The 25,240-nt window shown below is 33.4% G+C and overlaps 2 protein-coding genes across 9 annotated transcripts in view; both read right to left on the bottom strand.

The window, feature by feature from the left end:
• The window catches only part of LOC111060672 (gastrula zinc finger protein XlCGF17.1-like), a 458,016-nt gene that overhangs the window by 319,189 nt on the left and 113,587 nt on the right, over positions 1–25,240 (bottom strand). The gene's annotated exons all lie outside the window — the stretch shown is intronic.
• On the bottom strand, positions 1,227–24,219 carry LOC111046861 (ADP-ribosylation factor-like protein 6). 8 transcript variants are annotated; one of them, XM_039440838.1, is made up of 5 exons: positions 24,016–24,219; positions 22,157–22,400; positions 20,882–21,026; positions 5,184–5,546; positions 1,227–2,288 (listed from the first exon to the last, which is right to left on the bottom strand). In XM_039440838.1, exons 2-5 carry the CDS (start codon positions 22,178–22,180, stop codon positions 2,086–2,088), a joined length of 735 nt encoding a protein of 244 aa, XP_039296772.1. In that variant the 5' UTR covers positions 22,181–22,400; positions 24,016–24,219; the 3' UTR covers positions 1,227–2,085. The 8 variants fall into 8 exon arrangements, with proteins under 8 accessions (XP_039296772.1, XP_022188189.1, XP_039296774.1 ...); XM_039440835.1 differs by lacking the exons at positions 1,227–2,288; positions 5,184–5,546 and adding an exon at positions 14,984–16,374 and having other exon boundaries at positions 24,016–24,212; XM_022332497.2 differs by lacking the exons at positions 20,882–21,026; positions 22,157–22,400; positions 24,016–24,219 and adding an exon at positions 7,928–8,262 and having other exon boundaries at positions 5,184–5,562.

Raw genomic sequence — 25,240 nt, 5'->3', positions numbered from 1 at the left:
TGTTAACGACTCCTACCTAATTTAGATTGTTCAATGTATACGATACTCTTAATTTTTTCTATAATATTTTTGAATGTTTCGTCTACTCTTACATATCAGTGGACGTATTCACTACTTTAATACGTTTTCAAGATTATTCCACAATTTTATGAAGTTCACTGTAAGGCTCAACTCACACTACTTACGCGACTCAGGTCGAGAAGAGACTCAACTCTAGTCGAGGGCATGTATTTTCAAATTATGACGTCGCGGAGACTAGAGTCGACTGGTCTGAGTGTCACCATTTGGAAACACATGCTCTCGACTAGAGTCGAGTCTCTTCTCGACATAAGTCGCGTAAGTGTGATTTGAGCCTTACAGTGAACTTCATAAAATTGTAAATGGAATTTTCACGATTTGAGTTCAAGACATTTTAATTAAAAGTTTAATGACAATTACATTTTTTAATAGGTTCTGAATGTTGACAAAATTACATTTCTTATTACAATAACTAGGCCTATATTCCATGTTATCAAATATGGTACAGTTTTAACAATGTTTTTATTACCATAATGACATTATGACATAATTCTATTTTTTGAATTCTTTTTTTTAATTAAATTTTTACATTTCTATGACATTTATCACAATCAAATTGATATTTCAAAAATTAATTTAATGAAGCATTTTCACATTTTTGATAACTTCAACCCATTTTGAATCTTCTTATTTTATAGGCCTATTTCTAATCAAGTTTTCAACATAATTTCGAAATTGCAATGTATCTTTCGGTAGTAGTCCCCTATTCACCATGCTATTTTTATGCAATAATGATAACTCATAATTTAGCAAGTTTCAAGTTTAAAAAAAATGTTCACACATTTTCATGAACGTTTTTTTTGCATTTATATAAATAATATTTCAACCACGACAACATTATAGCCGCGTTTTTACAGTTTACTGCATTTTGATATCAAGACTTGAACGGTGAACCAATTTTTCACATTTTCATAAACTTTTCAACCTAATTTACTTTGATGACGGCACTCGGCTCGGCTCGCCTTTGCTCCGTTTAGGGCCAGACCACATGAAGCGTTTTTTCAGGCGCCAACCCAATCAGCCAATCGGAGAGCTTCCTGCCCTGCCGACTCTAAAAACGCTGTCTGAAATAAGCTTAAGGCTGTGCAACAGGCTTACGTTTTTAATAGTGATATTTTTCAAAGTTTTTCCATTTTTATAGCCTACTATCAAGCTAAAAAAGGGAAAAATCCAATTATTTATACTTTTGAGATATGAACGCCAAAAGTTTGAATTTTTGGGACAGATCATTTCAAATTCCGTAAGAGATAAATTTCATAAAATTTGTAGTTATTCTTTATGGTACCCATTGTTAATTGAATAAGACAAAAAATTCCTGGAAATATGATTTTTTATAGTTATTTTCCATTTCCCAAAAATTTTTAGTCGAGTTATTTTTTGTAAATGGAATAACTTTCTCAAAAATTGATATTTTCAGGAAATTTTATTCATCAACGATACCATGAAGTATCCTCGAAATTTCATCTCTCACCGAATTTGAAAAGATCTGTCCCAAAAATTTGAACTTTGGTCGCTCATATCTCAAAAGAAGCCTATGATCGGAAAAATTTGTTTCCTGAGAAAACTTTTTATTTTGATTTATTGATAGCATACAAATAGAAAAACTTTGAAAAATACCACCCGTAGAAAGTCTTTTTAGCCTGTTGCACAGCCTTAATATGGTCGGACCCTTATATTGTCGATTGGAGCTGAGACATTCGACGAGCGACTCAGGCAAACTCTCGATGAGGGTAGCCAAGGCTGGGGATGGCAAATTTCTTTGAAGAATTGATTTTTCAAAGTATTGATTGATTGAACAAAATAAATCAAATTCACAAAAAATAATCTTAAGTTCTAAAAATCGATTTTTCAAATTAATGACAAAAGAGAGAAAAATCGATTTTTCAAACCAATGACAAGAGAAAAAAAATCGATATTTTCCGATATAATCGAGAGGAAACGATTTTTCATTTGCCATTCCCAGTAAAGGGTCAAGGCATCAAATATCAAGTATCAAGGCATCATTCTTCACCGCATAGACTCGCACACTTGCTGAGTGAACCAATGCACGCCTTCCTGTAGTCCCTCCCCGGTGACAGCATTAGAGCTGCATATGTGCCAAGGCTTGTCCTGCAGCTTCTCCAAACCCAGGGCAGCCGCCACCTTCACACTGGACAGAGCATCGCGGAGATCCATTTTGTTGGCGAAGAACAGGAGGGGCACAAAGCGACCTGCAAATAGAATGTGTTAGATTAGATTTGGTTTGTTTAGGTTGGGTTAGGTTAGTTTTGATTAGGATAGAGAGAGGTGGAGACTGATTGTAGAGCAGGCCAAAACTCAACTATAATCGGGTTGTAGTGCCACATAATGATGATGAATGATGATGAGTTTTGATTAGGTTGGGTTAAATTAAGGTTCAATTGGTTTAGGTTAGGTTCTATTGGATTTGGTTAGGTTAATTGAAATTTTATTTGATTTGGTTAATGTACATTAAAATCTATACATGACATCATACATTACTGTGTCATCACACATACATAACACTGGTAAGCCAGCTACACACACATAGATTTTCAAACTTTCGATTTTTTGCCGTCTCTATGAATTCTAACAAATTCGATGGAACTCGACTGACATCATCTGTTCAATTTGATAGAATTCATAAGGACGGCCAAAAAACATAGGCCTACGTCCAAAAATTGATGTGTGTAGTTACCCAAGCAGCAAGGAAATGATTTATAAGTGCTTGTAAATCATTGAAATTCATTTTAAATGTGTTCAAGTCTTACAAGCAAATTGAATCACTATTTAAATTTGCTTTTCAATAATTGTAAGTGATTGGAAAAAAATGAGTTATAAATAAATGTAATACTGATTTAAAAGTAGTTTAAAATAATTGATTTCAACTCAATATAAATCATATTATAAATAATTAAAAACCACTTTTATAAAGTTATAACAACATACACTTATAAGTATATACTTATACTAGGTATACTTTAAAAATCATTATCAAATCAAATCTGTAGGTATACTTTGAAATCATTTAGCTTCAGTTTCCTTGCTGCTCGGGTAGCTTAAGTAGCTCAATCAGAATACATATATGTAACGCTAGTAAATCAGCTACACACATAGATTTTTTTGACATTTGATTTTTGCCGTCTTTATGATTTCCACCAGATTATGTGCAACTTGTCAAACATCATTCAAGTTTAATCTGATAGAATTTGTAAGGATGGCAAAAAATCGTACATCCAAAAGTAGATGTGTGTGCAACTACAGATGTAGTCTTTCATACTGTGCCGTTCTTACACTCTCATCCCAACAGTCATAATAGACAGTATTCAACAGTCATTGATATACAGTAGTCCTATAGTACAATCATACAAAATCAAAAGTATATGTAGTATATAGCAGGTTATAAGGCTGGCCACTAATGATAAAACATGCATGATACATCTTTATTTCGCTCTATGTTCTTTTCCTCTAAAGCAAAACAAAAGAATGTTAAAATAAGTTGTTTTTTCAAAATGGATTTTCATAAGTTTTTTTGTATTTTTAGCCAGTACAATGTTATGCGAAATGAATCAATTTTTGAATTGAAAAAATGTATATAATTATATTGTTGTGTCATCACAGTGAAAGGATTTGAGCAAAATTTTTTGTGGTTGGATTTGTGTATCTCTGATCTTTTGTTGTTTATTTTTCTTTGCTGCTCTATTTGAGATTGAATTTTTTTCTATCATAATTTTCAATATGTCAGTAGATTATTTATTTTTATTGGCTGTTTATTTTATGTTGGAAGCCTCTCGTTGGTGTAGGGAAATAGGCGTTGGCTTTTAATTGGATGCTGAATTTTTAAGCTGAATCTCATTATAGTTCTAGAAAATCAAATTCAAAGTGGATCAACATACTGTGAACCTAAATAAACTGTAAGCCAAAATCTAATCAGAGATTAACTTTAAAATAAGATCAACCTGAAATTCGAATTCAAATTCTTTATTAGCAATTTCATATTCTTACATAACATTTACTGTATGTAGAGAATTACTGCTTTGTCAATATACTATTAGTTCTGTGAACAGTAGACCTCACGCAGTATTCTCATCCACAAGTACCTGATTGAAGCTATTATAGACCTTATGGAAATACAGCAATAGACTGGCTTCTCCACACATCTGTGTAATCACTTGTCAGCTGATTTATGATGAATAATTCTATAGTCTGATTTCTACTCTAATATTGGCGTATGAAGGAGGCTCCTTTTCCCTTTTATATTATCCTTGAAATGCAAAATTTCCAAAAACCTTGTATATACGTCGACGGAACATACCTGTCAAATTTCATGAAAATCTATTACCGCGTTTCGCCGTAAATGCGCAACATTTAAACATTAAGAGAAATGCCAAACCGTCGACTTGAATCTTAGGCCTCACTTCGCTCGGTCAATTAGAATCAACATAATCAATTACAGTCAATAAATGAATTAATCACAAATAAAAGTAAAAATTCTAGAACTAAAACTAAAAACACACACTGGAGGCCTTGAATAAGTTAATTATTAACAATGTAGGTAGGGCTACTTGTTGAATCCAACTAACATTGAGCGAATTAACTACCTTGTATTAATGGGTTGGATCTCAGGAAGATAAGCTGTCAATGGTCATCCAGAAACTCTCGGACTGAATAAAATATGCTTTATCTGTCAAATAGGTGAAAACATTTTCCTTGAATTTATATTTTGAATTTATGATTCTGATTTCGTTAGGGAGATGGTTGAAAAACTTAATTGCTCTGTATAGTGCTCCCTTTTCAAATTTAGATGTTCTGTGCATTGGGTAAAATAATAAATTTTGAGTTCTAGTTTCTCTTACAGTTTCATTCCTTTTGTGCAAGCTATTTAGGTTTTTGAAAGCTAACATGAGAGTCGCATAAATATAAATTGAGGGAACAGTAAGAATTTTTTGGTTTTCGAAGACGTCCCTACATGACTGTGTGTCTCCACCTCAAATTGAAAACTCGTCTGATGTTTTTGAGATTTAAAAACTCTGTCTGTTTAAGAAATAGAGATAAACGAACATTCTTTAAATTCATGAAAGTATTCTTTTCTGTTTGCTGAAACTCACCAGCCACATCAGGGTGTTGTATCAGCATGTCGAGCTCTTCTTTAGCAACAGCTAACCGCAATCGATCACTGCTATCAATAACGAAAATAATGCCCTCACACTCCTTATAGTAATGCTCCCATAGATCCCTGTACCGGCCCTGTCCCGACATATCCAGAGCGGTGAAGTACACTTTTTGGTTTTTGAACTTCTCAACACTGAGTCCGATTGTCGGCACTATTTCACTTGTTTTGTCCTCGTCACTCTTCAGGTGGTTGATGATGGTTGATTTTCCACTGTTGTTCAGCCCCACCACTAGAACTTTCACCTCTTTCTTCTTCAGTCCGAGAAAGTTGCTCAGTTTGTCGAAGAGGCCCATTTTTCCTGCATAAAATTGGCACTAAAAAGGATTTAAAATAGAATAAGTTGAACTTTTTTGTGTTTCTCTGTGAACTAAGCTGTGAGGTATTCAGTGAAAGGTTCTATAAGGGCAGGTTTTCGATCTCGGGATTTAGATAAGTTCTATAGTGAGGTCCACGTTATAATGACAGTATTTGATCAACTTTGGTTTTGCTATCCTTGTCTATCATTCGACAAAGCCGGTGGTACTATCCTTTTCTAGGTCCACAACGGTGCCAATTATGTTTTTGACAGTGTAGAAATATGATTAATTAATGCAGAGAATCGGCATCGCTATTCTTCCATCTTTATCCACTGACATTATAACGTGGACCTCACTATAGCAGGACTTCTTATATAACGGACCTGCGCCTAGAAAAGAAATGACCGCCGTATGTGGTGGCCGGCATTGATATTTCAATCGGGAACTAGACGAACTGAAATTTCGAAAAACTGAGACGCTCTCTAACAGCTGATTAGTGATTTTTTCACAGTAGGAATTTCTATAAGACCACCACATACGGCGGCCATTTTTTTTCTAGGCTCAGGTCCGGTAGTATATAGGAGGTCCTGGTTCTAGACTTTAAACAGCCGGAAATTTGGCTAGGTTTTGCGTAGTCGTATTCCACGTTTAAATTGAATTTCGAAAAACTAGAAAATTGAACATTAAATAGTGTAAAGCTTCAACTACCTACATATTTTGAATTATTTAGTAATCTTTCATTTCGTCAAGGAAAAACGTTTCCAATTATAGAAATGAGAAAATGAAGATTATCAAAAAAACTATGATTACGCCCCATTTTGGTAAGCAAATTTTCTGACTCCAGCTGTGTCAAGTCTAGATCTTGGCTGAATACCGAGCTCGGAAACCGGCCCTAAATGAAAAAAAAAGATTTTTTGTGTAATTTGCCCTGTTATTAGGTATTGAGAAAACTTTTTAAAATTGAAATACATTGGTTAAGTTATATTTCTTTCGTAATTTACAGGAAATTTACCTGGAATCAAGTTATATATTGAAGGTTTTTTTTCATTTGACTGCTACCTATTTAAGAAAAAGGCCCGGTTGCACAAAAGTCGGTTAAATTTTAATCGTGATTAATCTCATGAGAACCAATCAGAGAAGACCTTTTTGAAAAGACGGCTTAACTGATTGGTTCTCGTGAAATAATCAGGATTAAAATTTAATCATCGTCTTTTGTGCAACCGGCACAAAGAAAAGTTTTTAGAAATGAAATGAATTTATTGGAGAGCTTTGTATTTCGTCTGTAATTAAGCCTGTAATTTTATTGCAGTGGGTATTCAGGGTGTGTTTGACTCTGGGATGATAATTGGGATTATGAGATGAGATAAATTTAAAAATAATCAAATGTTTTTTTTTCTTTTAGCATTACAGGGAATTTGCTTTTAGTTTACAGTTTATTATGACGCTACGGCTCCTGGGCTCTTCCTGACCTTGGTCTCATTACTCTTATTATGAGAGAAAATTAATCCTAATTTAAAAAAAGATTTTAAAAGTATAATGTTCAGTATTTTGTATTTTTTTCCTGTATATATAAGCTGCTAGAGAGTTCAACTGTAACTCAATCTTTATAATTGAATATTATTGGAATTCAACTGTAACCATATTTTGAAGTATCTTGCTTTTATAGGTTTTTAAGGCTTTTTCAAGCAGTCAAATTTCAAATAATATACTAGAAGAATGCTACATATTTCCCAGATTATTGTTTACAAAAGTTAAGCTGCGTTTTCATAAAAAGTTATCAACAAAATGTTTATTTTCCCGTCCTTATAGATTCTATTAGATTGAACATAACTTATCATACACTTGATGTGCATATGTGTTTGTCAAGTTCCGTTCAATCTAATAGAATCTATAAGGACGGAAAATAAACATCTTGTTACTAACTTTGGTGTAAACGCAGCATTAAGCTGCGTTTACACCAAAGTTATTAACAAAATGTTAATAACTTAATCCTCATAGATTCTATTAGATTGAACATAACTTATCATACACATGATGAACATATATGTGTTTGTCAAGTTTCGTTCAATCTAATAGAATCTATTAGTATTGAGTTATTAACATTTTGTTAATAACTTTGGTGTAAACGCAGCTTTAGATGGTCGGAGATGAAATTCGAGTCTCATTCACCTTTTTATATACAGTAATCCATTATAATATTAATTGGTAATAAAAAAGTTTTATAATCCACAAAAGTTTACAAATAAACTATTGTAACAGTAAGTTCTATGATGATTCCAAACTACTGTTAATATTACCTCATATATCAGTAGAAATTTGCTTCAACAATATCAAAAAAATGTGATAGCCTACGACAAATCAAAGAAAAACTTGTGTAAAATACCGTGTTAGCCTCAATAGTTCTATTATCACACACTCATTCACTTTGGAACAATATAGTTCACATATTGTATGGGTTTGAAATATTTTTCAATAATACACTTATTTGGTCAGAAAACAATAATTAACTGAATAAAGACCAAACTGTGGCCTAATATTACTACCAGAATTCAGAGTTTATGGAGATGATAAAAAGGTTAGGAAAACATTCTCTGCATAGCAACCAAGCCTATCAAACAAACTCTGTTTTTGTTCCTTCACTACCTACCTCTATATTGCAGGTTCAACTTTCCACAAAAAGAGCCTTGCAACATTGTTGTACTCTACAGAAATTGCATGCAACACATCCATTGAATAGTGTAAGGGTACAGTAAAGGCAAGGAAGTTGCATGCAACGGCTCTAATCAATAAATTGATTGTTTTGCCAGATTTGTCTAATTTTTTCTAGCTTCTTGATTTTGCTGTTCTCATGTTCATAATATTATTTTGGAGGTGTTAATAAATTGTCTATATTCATAGAGTTTCATGATTTACATAGCGTGTGAGGAGTGCGTTTATTATAAAATAATAGAATGTAATAGGAGTAAATGCTAGAGAAATTGATAGGAAACTTTTCAGGTTGTATTGTTTGGTTGCTATGGAGACCGCGTCAATATTCTCAACAATTCATTGTAAGAATTCCAACAATACAATTATTATTATTCAATGCCGACAATCAATTGACATTTTCTAATGCTTCCTCTTAATCGTGTCTTACTTCTATTTGTTTCTCCCCATTTGTATAGTTTGTACTTGGAAAAAAACATTGGTGTCTCGTTAATACTACCTACTCTTCTTCATACTTACCGCGTTACCGCGTCTACAACGCTTACCAAAATGAAAAATTGAATTAGAAAAAAAGTGATCTTAATATTGAGAATACTATGAAGAGTTAAGTCATATGAGGGAAATATTTTCAAAATAATGGAACAGGGCTTTTTGTTCAGTTTATAATGAAAATTTCCTTAAAATATGATAAAGCAATTTTGAATTATTGTTGTAACGTTTGGTTGGTATTGGCATTAATTGAGTACCGGTACCTACTTCCCTGATTTCTTGACAGAGGGAATAAAGGTTTGAAGGAGCAATAATTCAAATACTTTATCAAATGAATATAGCCTATATTTTGCAAACTTGAAGTCACGTTTTCTTAAGTCGAGATTTTTAAACTAATATTAATCAATTATATACTTTCAAGCTGTGCAAAATGTGGTTTCTTATATTATTAAGGGTTTTGTTATTATTAAGGAGGAGGTTAGTGCGCTGCTTTTAGACCTTAGTAAAGCTTTTGAAATTGTACCCCACTTGGATCTAATTAAAAAGTTGTAATGCTATGGGATAAGGGGAAAGGAATTCACTCTATTACAATCTTACCTCTCTGACAGATTTCAACTTGTTGAAACTGGTAAACAGCGATCCAGTTGTAAACAAGTTTTACAAGGTGTCCCTCAAGGCTCTGTTCTTGGCCCCTCCATGTTTATAGTATTCAAAAATGATCTTCCAAAGTATGTTCCAATTAAATCAGTGTTATATGCAGATGATACCACTCTGCTTAGCTCAAATTGTTAGGGAAGAACAAGATTCTGATGTTGAGTACAATGGAACTGTAGAAATTCCAGTTTTCAGTTTAATTTCTATCAACTATTATGATGCCCCTATTATTTTTTACCATTTCTTCCATTGACTTTTTCTTATCAGCTAATTTTGAACTTGAAATGTACATATTTGAATGAAAAAATATATATTGAACTAGAACGTGGTCACTACTGCATTTTGTATAACCTATTTTAAATCATGCATGAATAATAATCTATTATATTGTGTTAATTATAGACTCAGAAAGGCTTTTCTGTAATTTCATTATTTTATGTGAAACTAACATATTTGTTTCAAAGACAGCAAACTCCATATTTTACATGTCAAAGTCAACAATCTCCTACATATTTTTGCTTATTACAGACTTTGTGATCAATCTAGGACCTTGAGCATGTAGGCTATATATTTAATGATCTTTTATTATGGTATCATCTTAATTATCCCATAAAAAATTCATGAAAGTAATGGTATATGTGCGAGGTACAGTTTTTTTTTGATTTCCCAACAAAATACTTTATGGAGAATGCTGACTTCGCCGAGTCACCCCTAAAGTATGAATGCTTTCCATGATGAAACTTGCTACTCAATGCATGATGACTCTATTATTGGAGTCATAACTTAGAATGTCCAAAAAGTAATTTTGAAAAATGTTAGGATTTTTTTATTATTATTATTATTGTTATCAGCAATGAATTCTGAGTTCAATATTTTTTCCCAAAAGATTTGAAAAATCATGCATTGCAGGGTTAAAAAACAAAAACTTTAAATTGATATCTCTCAAGCTTCGCATATTTCTTCCCAGTGTTTTTTCAAGGACATTACAACAGCTTTTATTCTTCTGAATAATTTTTTCTCTTAATTTCAGTTTGAAAAAAATTTGTTCAAAGAACATCATGAATAGATTCTTCTTCAATAGTCCGAGAGATATTACTTTCAACATGAAAAGCGGGGAAACTGATTTTTCCTTCCACAGTTTGTAGCATGGACACAAAAGTAGGGAGGATGCTGTTAGGTAGTGGGTGTGATCAGTGAAGGAAAGAGCATTGGGCCTCTCTGTCTTCAAGAGAGAACCATGTAAAAAGTAATATCTCCCGGACTAATAGACTAGGTACATTGTTTATTTAGCTGATGAACTCATAGTCCTGAAAATATGAATATATTTTTCCAGACGAGTCAGCAGGGCAGGAAGCTGTCCGATTGGGATGGCTTTTAGGAATCTGATGATTGGAGATCAGTCGGCATTTGAGATGATAATCAGCCAATCAGAGAGCTTCCTGCCCTGCCATCTCTCCTGAAAACCGCTTAATTTAGTTTGGCACTTATGTTTCTCCAAGATAGTTACCTTTCCAGGCTTTCAAACAGGTTATAACATTTACAGTAGTGACTCCATGTCAGTACTGATACAAAAACATGTTATGCACTTATGCAAGCACTGAAAAATGTGAAAACATTGCAGGAAAGTCTGTTGACTTCTAATTCAAATTAAAGACCACAAGAACCAATCTAAAAGCCTTCTGTGATTAATTCTTGTGGAGTTCATCCATGATTAAAAATTTAACAGGCTTTTGTGCAACTAAGCCTATATTTCTTTGTTATGGTGGTGTGATTAATTCTACCCAAATTCTTGAATTCTCAATTCTCAACAGTGAAACATAATCTATTTTATGGCTCATAGTTTTTATATTGTGGTGTTTAATACCAGTCTCATGTCGGTGACGGCACTTATCTGAGGGTTAATTCCTGTTTTGGGTAAGAAACCTGCCTGGTGTGTGGTTCTTGCTGGTCGAGCCACTTGACAACCCGGCTTCTTTGCTCCGTTTCAGGAAATGACCTTGTCTTAGACCAGACACGAAATTCGGAAAAATGCCTAGAGTAGCCTATACTAGATTATTTTCCTGACAATTGATCAAAGGATTAATTGTACTATATTTCCTCAAGATCAAGTAACTCGATGGTGGGTTACTATTGACCTCTGGAATGAATATGATATTAGCAAATAAAAAAGCTATAATCAAGGTCGAACACGAGGTCACTAAAGGAACAACATGTGATGACAAGCTGCATTTATTTAAATTTACTAAATCATACAAGAATATTGTTTGATCAATAATTAATAAATGAATTTGATAATGTATAGGGTTAAGCCCATAAATAATATAATTTGAATTTTAAAAAGTTATTTCAAGTTGATCAATTTTTCAAGGATGAGCGCATGTAGGCCTAGTGCTTTCACCCAAGGGTTGTCTGACTCAAGTTGGGACAGTGTAACGTCAGAATTTTACAAACAATATACCAGTTTGTCTTTTGAAAATATAATCTATATAAATAAAAATCGAGCCTCAGATTTTGACATTCAATAACTTTTTTATGTGTGCACCGAATTTGATGATTTTTTCTTAGTTGTGTTTGTTATGTTCAGGAGCAGGTTTATGGCCTATCAAATTTATGATCCGACTTCAGAACTCTTTCCTACGGTCCTCCAAAGTTTACATGTAATCCTTAAGCTGCGTACACATATTCGCATTTCCAACCCGCACCGAGCACGCTCCTCCCTCGTACCACCATCGAACCACAGTCGCTCCGCCCACGTACCCATCATGAACGTTACGGAAGATATTAGATCTTCTCGCATTCCCTGGTCGAACCACTGTTGCTCGCCGGTCGATCATCAATCGCTCTGCTGGAGTGACGTTCGGTTGCGGAGCAGAGCAACAGTCTGTACGCACCTTTATAGGAGGAGATTTGTAAGCTGGCCACAGACAGAAATAAAGATCAGCTGTTATAATCATTGCGTCATCCAACAACCGTCGGTAGATCTGTTTTACTTTCACAATTGCCCTATTACCATAGGTAAGGAAAGTATTGCTTTCCAAAAAAAAATTAAGGTACCCCAATTTCTAAATTTCTATACGTTTCAAGGTCCCCTAAGTCCAAAAAAATGGTTTTTGGGTATTGGTCTGTGTGTGTGTGTGCATCTGTGTACACGATATCTCCATCTCACAATTAACGGAATGACTTGAAATTTGAAACTTAAGGTCCTTACAATATAAGTATCCGACATGAACAATTTCGATCTGATGCAATTCAAAATGGCGGCTGAAATGGCGAAAATGTTGTCAAAAACAGGGTTTTTTGCGATTTTCTCGAAAACGGCTCCAACGATTTTGATCAAATTCATACCTAGAATAGTCATTGATAAGCTCTATCAACTGCCACAATAAGTCTCATATCTGTAAAAATTCCAGGAGCTCCGCCCCATCTATGCAAAGTTTGATTTCAGATTCCCAATTGTCAGGCTTCAGATACAACTTAAACAATAAATTCCAAATGGGAAAGATTGAGCATGAAAATCTCTACAATTAATGTCCAGTAACATTTTCACCTAAAATTTAAAATAAGCTATCTATGCAAAGTTTGATTTCAGATTCCCAATTGTCAGGCTTCAGATAAAACTTAAACAATAAATTCCAAATGGGGAAGATTGAGCATGAAAATCTCTACAATTAATGTCCAGTAACATTTTCACCTAAAATTTAAAATAAGCTCGAAATTCAAGAAAATATTTCAATTGCAAACTGTTGATTCTATTAAATCATTCACTATGAAGAGATAGCAGACCTCGTGTGTCTCCAGCGTTATAGTCCTGTCACCAGCTGGCTTGGATCTTTGAATAGTAGACTTGAGATGCGCAGGAACACTAGCGTCAGGTGATAAATTTTCATAACGGCAAGGAAAGTTGTGTGAGTGCGCCACACCAGATTTTTTTATATTTTCTTTCTACTGATTCACAAAATTTCAATTCTTATAATAATAATAATGCTGCAGTACAAATGACGTCCAAACTTGAGTCGTAGAACTCGAAATGCTGTAAATTTAGAATATGCACGGGGAAATCAACAGCAAGGAGATATACCTTTTAATTTTCCAGCAAGCTGCATTCAACTATATCTAAAACTACAAACTGCTGCACAACTAAATAATCACATAGGAAGTCCATATTGAAATATAAATGTAAATACTGATTGTTAGATAATTTTCATAAAAATATAGTGCATCAGATTAAGCTAAGGCTAAGTACGCCTGAGGAGTCGTGGCTTGGTGATACAACGTGTTGATCTTATGGAGACTGCCTTATCACACCGTTCCACGAAATGCCCGATTCAGTGTGTGTGTGAGAGAGAGAGTTCTTCCATTCAAACCAATAAGCAAGAATCACCTGGTTGCAAAATGCCGCATCGCGCCTCCTCAGGTGTGCAAAGTTTGTCATGAGATGCATTAACTATTTGGCGGTACAAAGTTTGCCAGGCCAACTAGTATTATTATAAATCACTCACGGGCCCATAATATACGTGCACTCACTCATGTAGATTTGTTCACTTGTGAGGCTGGCATCTCTCGTCAGGCTGCATGCCATCATAGGCTTCATTATATATTGACTTGCGATTTTAATAATATTAATAGCTTCTTTCAACTGAGACTTGATGATCAAATTAATTCTAAAGTTACAGGAACTCTACATTTAAATAGAATTAGCACATTACAGAAATTTTAACAATGAAACATTCTAACGAAAAAGTAACAAGTAGGAGTAGTTACAAACGACTCTCCATTAACATACTCAGTAACCACTCTCTCTCTTCTCAGAAATTGAGAAGCAAGGCCTGGGGGAGAAAGGTCACATGACCAATCACTGGTCAGCATTGTGTGGTATATGGGTGTTTACATTTAAAATATTTTAGTTAGCCTACTACCCCTAAGTTACCTCTTTATGAAAGGTTGAAATTCAGTTGTATGTCAAAAGGTAGAGTATTATTTGATCAATTATCCTGAAAGTAAGAGTATCATATCTATCTACAAGTGTCTCCAACTTATTTAAGGGTTCCCATACATATGACTCACTCTGTATACGAAAATAAATTACCTCACATGAAAAAAATAATACAACTCAAAAAGGTTTTCAGCAACAAACCGAAACAAACCTAATTTACATCACAAGTATGATACAAATCCTATCCTATTATTAAATGAACAATTTCTGTTTATATTAACATTTTGTTAATAACTTAGTTGTAAACGCAGCTTTACAATAATGTGTTTTGAAAATTAAAACGAAACTGAATCAAGAAAACATAAAAAATGTTATTCTTCATGACTTTAATTTGGAGGAATACCAGTTTTGTGTCAAACAAGCCTGTTGTTGTATCCCAATTGTTTTCATATTATGATCTGTGATATGTATTTACAAATGAATGAAATTAATCAATTTTTGAAGCCAGAAAGGAAGAACTAACCTTATTCATAACAGACATTACTGCAGGATTCACCAAGCAAGTTTCTACTTATTAATAAAAAATTGTATCAATTGAAGATGTAGATTTAAATAAAGTTGGATAAGAGAGTGAGAATTGACAGAATCATGATTAAAACAAGACTGTGCAGGTGGGAAAATAATGACAACAGTCTATATCCCCACAGTTTACAAAAGCTTCTGTAATTAGAGCTATAATTTTTTGAAGCTGTGGTAGGTGAACATTAAAAATGCTTAGCTAGGAGTTGTTTCTCCTGTATGTGTTTTGGTATGTTTTTTCAAATTACCTAACACAGCACTTTTGTAGTCACAAAACTTGCAGCTGAAAGGTTTTTCTCCAGTATGTGTTCTGATATGTATTTTCAAAGTACCTAACCTAGCACTTTTAAAATCACAAAGTTCGCAGCTGAAAGGTTTTTCTCCAGTATGTGCTCTGATATGTTCTTTCAAAATACCTAATCTAGCACATTTGTAGTCACAAAACTTGCAGCTGAAAGGTTTTTCTCCAGTATGTATTTTGGTATGTTTCTTCAAATCACCTGAATGAGTACTTTTGTAGTTACAAAACTTGCAGCTGAAAGGTTTTTCTCTAGTATGTGTTCTAATATGTGTTTTCAAATGACCTGACTGAGCACTTTTAAAATCACAAAATTCGCAGCTGAATGGTTTTTCTCCAGTATGTGTTCTGATATGATCCTTCAAACCACCTAACACAGCACTTTTGTAGTCACAAAACTTGCAGCTGAAAGGTTTTTCTCCAGTATGTGTTCTGATATGTCTTTTCAAATCACTAGACTTGGCACTTTTGTAGTCACAAAACTTGCAGCTGAAAGGTTTCTCTGCTGTATGAATTCTGATATGTATTTTCAAATGACCTGACTGAGCACTTTTGAAGTCACAAAATTTGCAGCTGAAAGGTTTATCTCCAGTATGTGTTCTGATATGTCTTTTCAAATCACCAGACTTGGCACTTTTGTAGTCACAAAAATTGCAGCTGAAAGGTTTCTCTGCTGTATGAATTCTGACATGTATTTTCAAATCACCTGAATGAGCACTTTTGAAGTCACAAAACTTGCAGCTGAAATTTTTTTCTGCTGTATGAGTTCTGATATGTGCTTTCAAATTTCTTAACCTGGCACTTTTGTAGTCACAAAACTCGCAGCTGAAAGGCTTTTCTCCAGTATGTGTTGTGATATGTTCTTTCAAATGACGAGAATAAGCACTTTTGAAGTCACAAAAATCGCAGCTGAAAGGTTTTTCTCCAGTGTGTTTCCTAATGTGTCTCTTGAAATGACTAGACTGTGGTGTTTCATAGCTACAGTGATCACAGCTATAGAGATTTTTATTTGTGCCAGCCACAGATGACTCAGTGCACTTTTCCACTGGAGAGATTGAATGCTCATTCAGTCCACCCACTCCTGTTGCATAGTCTTGGCCAGATGTGCTGCATTTTGAAGGCCACATCTCTGGTTCACTCTTCACTGAATTATCTTCAGCCTCTTGCTCATCTGCAATCATCAATAATTCAACTTGTAGATTATGCGGAAACAGGATATTATATAGTTACATCTATGTTTGGAAGTGAGTTTCGTGTTATCACCTCCTATAGTAGATAGCTGTGTTCCAAGTCCTCCCAGCATATCTGATACAACATTATCAATTCTTAATTCTCGGTAATAATGATTAATTTCATATAAAATATAGTATCTTTTTTGTCAAGAGGATATTTTTTGTAAAATTTGATATTAAATTTTCATGTAGTTACATAGAGACAATGATAACAGAAGTTTAAGTTATCAGATATAATAAATGAGATTAAAGAAGTTCAAATTGATGAAAAGTTGTAGGCAATCATCTTTAGATAGATAAATGCGATTTTATGGAATATTCTGAACATATGAATATTTTGAATATTCTTGACTGGTGAGATTGCCAAAATGAACAAACAAATTAGTGCGAAGGATATTATCAATAACGATCTTAGTATGCAGATTAATGATCTTGAACAATACGGTAGAAAAAATAACTTGGAAATTCACTGTCTTGATGCAACTCATAGGTCTCCGCTCGAGGATTTGAAACACATAGCTGAGAAAATAAACTTGAACTTTAGAGAAAGTGCTACTCATTGACTATCTGTCCTAAAATCCACCGCAAATTCATCAGAAAATGTTCCTGTGTTGATTGTGCAGTTCGTTTTGAAATTGGTTCGTCCTGAATGGCTTACTAAAGGCCGTGCAGCAAAACTAACAAAATTCTAAGAAACCCGTCAGATAAATCAGTATTATTTAATGAAAATCTCACAGCTTTTAATAAAAGATTGTTCGTGCAAACCAGGAATAAGGCAAGATCTCTTGGTTATAAGTTTGTATGGACCTCTCAGGGTAGAATTCTTGTAAGAAAGGAACCTCAGGCACAAGTAATTCGTATTAAATGCGAATCAGACCTTGACAAAACTATTTAAAGATATTGTACTTGTAGTGCTTTGTAGTTACATTATTGTTTTCTTATTCATGTTATCTGCTATTTTATCTCTTTTTATATAATGCGTATTATCACCCTATTCTCTATAATGCATGAACATACTATCCCAGGTAAACTCAAAATTATAATTACAATCCCCTTTTAATTAATCAACAACTACAATCATAATTGACTATGATTTTCAAATTGAGGAGATGGTTTTGCCATGCAAAACGTTTCCGACAATCAATAGCTGGCTTGCTGATAAGAGCGTCCTTTCCTTGTTAGCTCAACAGATTAGTTATCCATTCAAAATTATCTACCTTGATATTAGATCATTGAGACAGAATTTTGACGAATTTACTGCAGCTATCTTTAATGCGAATATTGATATTATTTTGTTATCAGAAATCAATATCAATCCTGACCTAAATAGCCTTTCTCAAATAAATGGTTATAAAGCTGTATACAAGTGTGCTCCAAGCAGATTTTATCATGGCCTTGTTGCTTTTATAAAAAAAAATCAATTTCAAGGAAGTGTCTGTCAATTTCAGTTCAGAAAATCTAGAATATATTATTCTGAATTTCAATGTTAATAGCCTGACTCTTAATATAATAAGTTTGTATAGACCGCACAGTTTTCATAAAGATAATTTCATTACTGATCTAGAGCAGTTAATTCTTGAGGTTGTTAATACAGCTAATCTTATCATTATCGGTGATGTGAACCTAGATATTCTTAAATCCAATGGTCAATTTGTACAGTTATATGAATCAATGCTTTTTTTCTTATGGTTGCAGAAAAGGTATTTCTGCTGTCACAAGAGAAGAGCTCAGACAAAATTTGCTCACACAAACTTGTATTGATCATTTATTCTTACGTCTAAATAGTAATTTCATTTCTCATACCGGAGTCATCAATGTCATCTCTGATCATTATATCATTGGTTGCAAAATTCATTGCAACCCACAATCGAAACCCAATCATGACCAAAAAGTATTAAAAACTATCATAGATAAGAAAAAACATATAATTAAAACAAAGTGAATGGAATAGTTGTCAATTACTTTCCTCTCCCAATTTGGTATATGACATGATAAAATTAAATTTTGATAGTGCAACAAAACAATCTGAGAAAATTATTTGTATTAAAAACAATCATTCCAATGATTTTAAAAATAACTGGATGACATATGAACTATATAATAAGCTTAAAATAAGAGATATCTTATTTAGGCATTCCAAAAGCAACCCTATGAATACTGTGTACAAAAATGATGATTATCAAGTTTATAGGAACAAACTCAATAAAGATATCACACATGCTGAACAATTTTATATAATAAAAAGCTTCAATGATTCAAAAAACAATATCAGGAAGAAATGGAAGTGTATAAATGGTATTTTAGGACGATCATCAGACGTCTCAGATAGTAGAATCCTTAAAGATTTCTCTCACAAATTCTCAAATCCAGACCAACTTTGCTCAGCCTTCACGGATTCCTTCATAACAAATATTAGAAATACTTCCCATTTATGTCCAATAATTCTTGATGACTCTGTTTCAATCCCACCTAATCACAACTTTTATCTAAGACAAGCTACTAACTATTCAAGACATTAAACAAATAGTTCATGATATGGATAAAAACAAATCCCCTGGATATGATGGTATAGGAGTATTGGAATTGCAAACCCTTGAAGACTATCTTTGCACTCCTCTTTGCCGCATGATAAACCTATCTATTTTAAAAGGCATTTTCCCCGACTCCCTGAAGAATTCAAAAGTTAAACCAATTCATAAATCTGGTGCACGTGATAACTTCAATAACTAAAGACCAATCTCTAAATTGTCAGTACCAGAAAATTTTTTTGAAAAATATTTATTAACACAATTAAATAAACACATACTCCAGAACAATATTATTTCTAATTATCAGTATGGATTCCAAAAAGGAAAATGCACTGAGTCACTTCTAGTAAATTTTACACATTAATACTTATATTTTCATACTCTGATTGTTGGTCATAAGAATTTAAAAGTGGCTGAACAATTAATACAGTTTGATTACAACAGAATTCTGAAATGGTCCCATGACAGAAATCTCATAATCAACAGAAAAAAACTGTACTAATGCACTTTAAATCTCCACATCTAAGATGCAACGTAAATCCAACTGTATTAAGCCACGACTGTCATTGCCTTCATGCAAATGCTTCTCACATCTGCACTTGTCCGTCTCTTACTTTAGTAAATAGTACCCGTTACCTTGGCATTATAATCGATAGCAGCCTGAGATGGTGTCCTCACATACACTACATTTCAAAAAAACTTCAAGCGCTTACCGCAAAAGTCTTTTATTTGTATAAAAATATCACCCCTGACTTCTTATATCTGATTTATAAGTCCTTGATGGAACCAATAATTAGATATGGCATTGAATCATGAGGAAGTGCAGCCAATTATCTTTTATCTAGAGTTGAACGAATACAATTGAGAACATTAAAATGTATAACTACCAGAATTTCTTTATGTTAATAATATTGATCCATACAACCCACGTAGCTTACAAAATATTCTATCATACCTTATCGCCCAAACATTTCTATCTTTTTAAAATGTAATACTCCACAAAGAAAATTTATACTATAGACTCCTTGCTCCTCCCTCACCATACAATTTAAGATCTCCGTCAATATATGTAGTTCCCAGATTCAATAATATTTATGGTAAAAGATTCCTACATTATTTAATTCCCTACTTATTTAACAGACTTCCTCCAAATATTCGTGATTACTCTAAGAAAGATGTAATGTTGTATCTCAATAATAACAGCACAATCAATGAAAATTGATTATTATTATTATGAAAATAATAATATTACAAACGTACACATAATTTAAGAAACATCAAGTTAAAAAATGACAGCATATGCTTACATTATTAGAATTTTTCAATTTTTGCTGGCTGAAGTTTTAAATTTTTCCTTTTATTGTCACTGCCATCTGCTTCAACGATAAAAATGTACTATTACTTGTGTAAAACAATTTCTCCCTTTTCCTTTGAATTTCATTCCTTTCTAATAAATTTTTATTTTTCCATTTTTTTATTGATTCTGTATCAAAATGTGATGTATATTTCTTATTTTATTTTTGCATTTTGTATTAGTTTTCTTTCATTTTTTACTTAAAATCTTTGAAGTGTAATATTTATTTTGTCTAAGTTTAGCCTATTTATCTTTTGTAACTCATTTTTTTCTGAAACTGGGCACCCGCCGAAATACCTTTGGGTTTGGCAGGACCTACAACTGTTTGTATTGTGAATAAAAATTTTGATTTGACATTACATGTAACACACTACACATTTGTTGTGCACATGTGCATGGTTGACATGTGACAGACAGCCCATTCAGGAGTAGCATTTACACAGGAGTCCCACTCCCAAACATCAAACCACTTTATGTAAGAAAGCTGGCCACAATCTAATCACTCAAGAAATGAGTGTAGACCCTGGTCAATCAATAATTGGTTAGTAATAGAATGCATCTCACCATATGCCTCCTCTTTGATGAAGATCATATTGTAGCCAGGAATTAGATAATGTTGTTGGCTGCAATCATCTTCCACTGCAGCTGGTTGCTGGCTGCTATCATCATCATCCTCCTCCTCCTCCTTTTTTACAGTAACAGTCGCCATCTGCAACACATACACATTCACAATGAATAGCAGGATTATTATTATTCACAGTGGTTGATGAGGGGGGATAATTTTAGATGACTAGCAGACTGTATTGTAGAAGGGTTGGTATAACAGTAGGTGAATAGCTTTTCTATGATATAAAATGAGAATACAAAGTGTAGGATTTAAAAGTGGTATCCACCAAGAAACTCTATTGCAAAAATCCATTAACTACAAGGTGTTTTTTTTAATACTGTTACCCAGTATTTAAATAATTTATAAAACAGAAATTCAGATGTTACTCAACTGCTGAACTTGAGATTTTGTAGAAATATTGTTTGTGAAAAATTACTTAAGATTTTGTAGATTGTATGAAAATATGGCCAAAGTCTAGGCCCAGTGCTGAGATACTTATAATCAAATTTTCATTATTCTACTCATTATTATCCTGATAACAAGCTAGATTGATTAAATTTTGGCTCCGATAAAGCACTATTTAAACCAACTTTATAGGCTTAGTTTTAACTTGATCAACAATTTTCTAGCCCCTATGCTATGTAGTCCCTACACACTATAGTGCGGTCCACGTTATAATGGCAGTGGATAAAGATAGAAGAATAGCGATACCGATTCTCTGCATTAATTAATTATATTTCTACACTGTAAAAAACGTAATTGGCATCGTTGTGGACCTAGAAAAGGATAGTACCACCGGCTTTGTCGAATGATAAACTAGGATAGCAAAACCAACGTTGATCAAATACTGTCATTATAACGTGGCCCTCACTATAGACCACTGTCTATAAGAAAATATCTCATTATTATTTTCATTGCTATTGCAGTGCTTTTCTCTCATATATTTCTCGACTCACCTACAATATAACAAAAATATGATATTAGATTCTAATTTTTGTGGCTGATCCAGCAACAAAAAATCAGGTTTCATTTCGAGTGGAAATACAGCACTGTCGATAAGTGATGAACTTGATAGAAATATAGAGGAGTTATTAGAGAAGTGCAAATAATTATGGCCGGGACACACACAACTGCACTGAGCCAGCGCCGCAGTACAACCGAGTGTCGGACGTACTACGGCGAGTGAGAAAACATAGGCTTTCAAACGTTTAGTGACATATATACTACCGTACCGCGTCAGCACTGTCAGTCACCATGATTGTTTCCTGAGCCAAGCCTGCGCCGTCACTGACTAAAGTGCGAGATAAATTACTTTTAACACGGCTCTTTCTCGAAGACGGAGAGGTCCGATGCTCTATCCTTCACTAATCACTCCCACTACCTAGCAGCATTCTCCTTCTTTTGTGTCTGAGTGAGAGAGCTTTGTAATGCGACGCATTTAATGAGAAATATGGTTGAACAGAAGAGTAAGTTAAACTGAAAGTAAAAGTAGAACCAAATAAGTTAGGCCAAAGGTATAATAGACATAATATGATGAATAATAAGATAAACAACAAAAAGAATAAAAGGAGAACCTGTTAGTGTGTCTTAAATTTCAAATTTGAAACTAATTTCGTGTAGGTGCAGAAGGCAACAATTTTATTGCTGATATATATTTTCGATACATGACTGATGATGGTATTGTTATGCACCAAAATAAATACCAGCACTATGATTGTCATCTTCTGTGTCTACAGGTAATTAGTTTAACCTTCATTTGCTTGCGCCTTGTGGAGTTACAGTTCAGCTCGCAATTTGGCCGCTCTTGATCTTTTTAGGTTTATTCATTCCCAAAGTTTATAATACATTTTCAATGTCACTGATTACAAGTACTACCCTATAATATAAGTTGATACAGGGATATTATACGATTTTGATAAATCAAATAGCTTATAATGACCTATAATATTTATGTAGCCTTTGCGAAGATTTGAAGCTGGTATTAGACTATGATTGTTATTGAAGATCTATGATCATTTTTATAAGTCATTCATATAATTATTATCATTTATAACTATATGACCATATTTGATCTATTCTGTTATTAGTACCTACATTTTTATATTGTGTAATATATAAATTTAATTATATAACTGAAATATTTTTACAATATAATATTTTTCATTAAGGGAATTTGATAGCCTAATTCATTCATGTCATAGAATCAGTGTAATAGCGGCCGTACTAGTCTCATAAAGAGTTGTTCATTTGAAATAAATCAGGGATTGATTGAAATGTAAAAAGTTTAGTTACTTCTCACCAATTTTGATAAATATCTATTTGATAATGAGTAAAAATTTACAATCCACTAGAACTTAGAAGTATCTAACCACTTAATATAAAAAAAATAAAAATCTCAGTCCCCTTTTAGAAATATTTTATCACAACATGTTTCGGACATTTATGCCATTTTCAAGTGATATCGGTATAAATGTCCAAAACATGTTGTGATAAAATATTTCTAAAAGGGTATGTTACTGAGATTTTTATTTTTCTTTATTATTTATATTACAAGTAGCCCTATACAGAAAAGAGATCTAACCACTTCTATGTTTTCTTGCAGTTAGGCTATTGCAATTTTACAAGCCTTAGGAGATAACTTGAAAAAATAAATACATTTAAAATTGGTTTGAGATGAAAATGATGCATTGTATTGTGTATAAAAATTATGAATTTTTCTCGGGGAATATATATTATGAATTGGGGAATATAATGGGGGGGGGGAGGATTACATGGTATTCTCACCACTCACTACTGGCCAGATTAGGAAAAACAAAAATTCTAAAAATGTGGCCAATTTGCCACCAGTGCGAGTGGATGAAGGTTAAAATTTAAATTTGAATCGGATGTAACAAGCTTTGGAATAATCTCTATTAGCCCAAGCTTTAAATAATGTTATATTATCAACAAAAGTTTAACACATTCAGAAATCAGACCACAGTAGCACTACACTTACACCCAGAACTCACTGAGCCATATTTTTGAAATAGGTCCTACTGAGTTTTAGGTTATTTGATTTACTGCTTATACAATTTTCAAGTAGGCTACTTACTTCTGACTCCATTTTAGTATTTTATATTCAAATTGCTGTTATGCTAAGATAGAATAAATTACCAAACTATTATAGATCCATTGGAAGACAACCACACACAAAAAATTACTAATACACAAGCTAATGAGCTACATATTTGGTAAAAATGTTAAATGGTAAGACGCAAGAGCAAGATCACCGCAGAATACATACAGAAAGGTAACTAATGAGAAGACGCAAGAGCACAAACCACTCTCTGTCTCAGACAGCACCGTATCACGCATGCGTTAGCAACGGGTTTTTCCCGTTCCATTCAGTCAGATCTTTGAATGTAACGTTCTTTGTGATGATGGTTACCGAGCACTGTAACTAGAACCAATCGTCATTCTATTTGATGAAGATATTATTATCCAATGATGATTTATTATTAAATTCAATATAATAATCAGAATATTATCATTTTATTTAATAAAAAAAAGAGTACTTTTGAAAAATATAATTAATAACATATAACAGTTGTTATTTAACTGATGTTAAAAAACACTATAACTAAGTCAGCATATTGTAATTTCAATACAAAAACCGAAACCTCAACCTCCCCTTTCAGATTTAAAACATCAATAAACATAACTACCTTTAATAAAACATTATTAAATATAACCTAAATTAAAACTAACCCTCAACTCTTTCACATTATTGTTGAACGATAGACAAGGATAGCAACACCATTGCGAATTGTACACTACTATTATAACGTGAACCTCACTATAGATACTCAAAGAATACTTTTGAATAACTATGTTATAGCTGTGACTGTTGCTGGCCGTTACTCTGTTTCTGAGAGAAAGAGAAGCTGCTCGCAAGAGCAAGATCACCGCAGAATACATACAGAGAGGTAACTTCCAATTTAATGGTCTCATACATTTACCAACACCACCAGCTGCTTCTCTTTGTAACAGATACAGAATAACGACCAGCAACTGTCACAGTTAGTATTTTATATTGTTATTCAAAAGTATTCTTTGAGTATCGACCTGCTGATTACGTGTCGACAAGATTCAACTCGGTCGCGAGACCGAGAGCACAGAGGAAAGAAGCACTAGGTATGCACTAGAGGTACTTAAGCACTGGTATGCTTATTCCGTGCCGAGAGTGATTTGTGCAAAGACCTTAAAGAGATATTGATTGTGTTCATGGGAGGTTGCGGTACATGTACGATTTCGACCAAGGACACGAAAATGCGTTC

The sequence above is a fragment of the Nilaparvata lugens genome, chromosome 14 (assembly GCF_014356525.2).
Source record: "Nilaparvata lugens isolate BPH chromosome 14, ASM1435652v1, whole genome shotgun sequence".
NCBI lineage: Eukaryota > Metazoa > Arthropoda > Insecta > Hemiptera > Delphacidae > Nilaparvata > Nilaparvata lugens.
The sequence above is the reverse complement of the archived record's forward strand: the minus strand, read 5'-3'. Positions and strand labels throughout refer to the sequence as shown.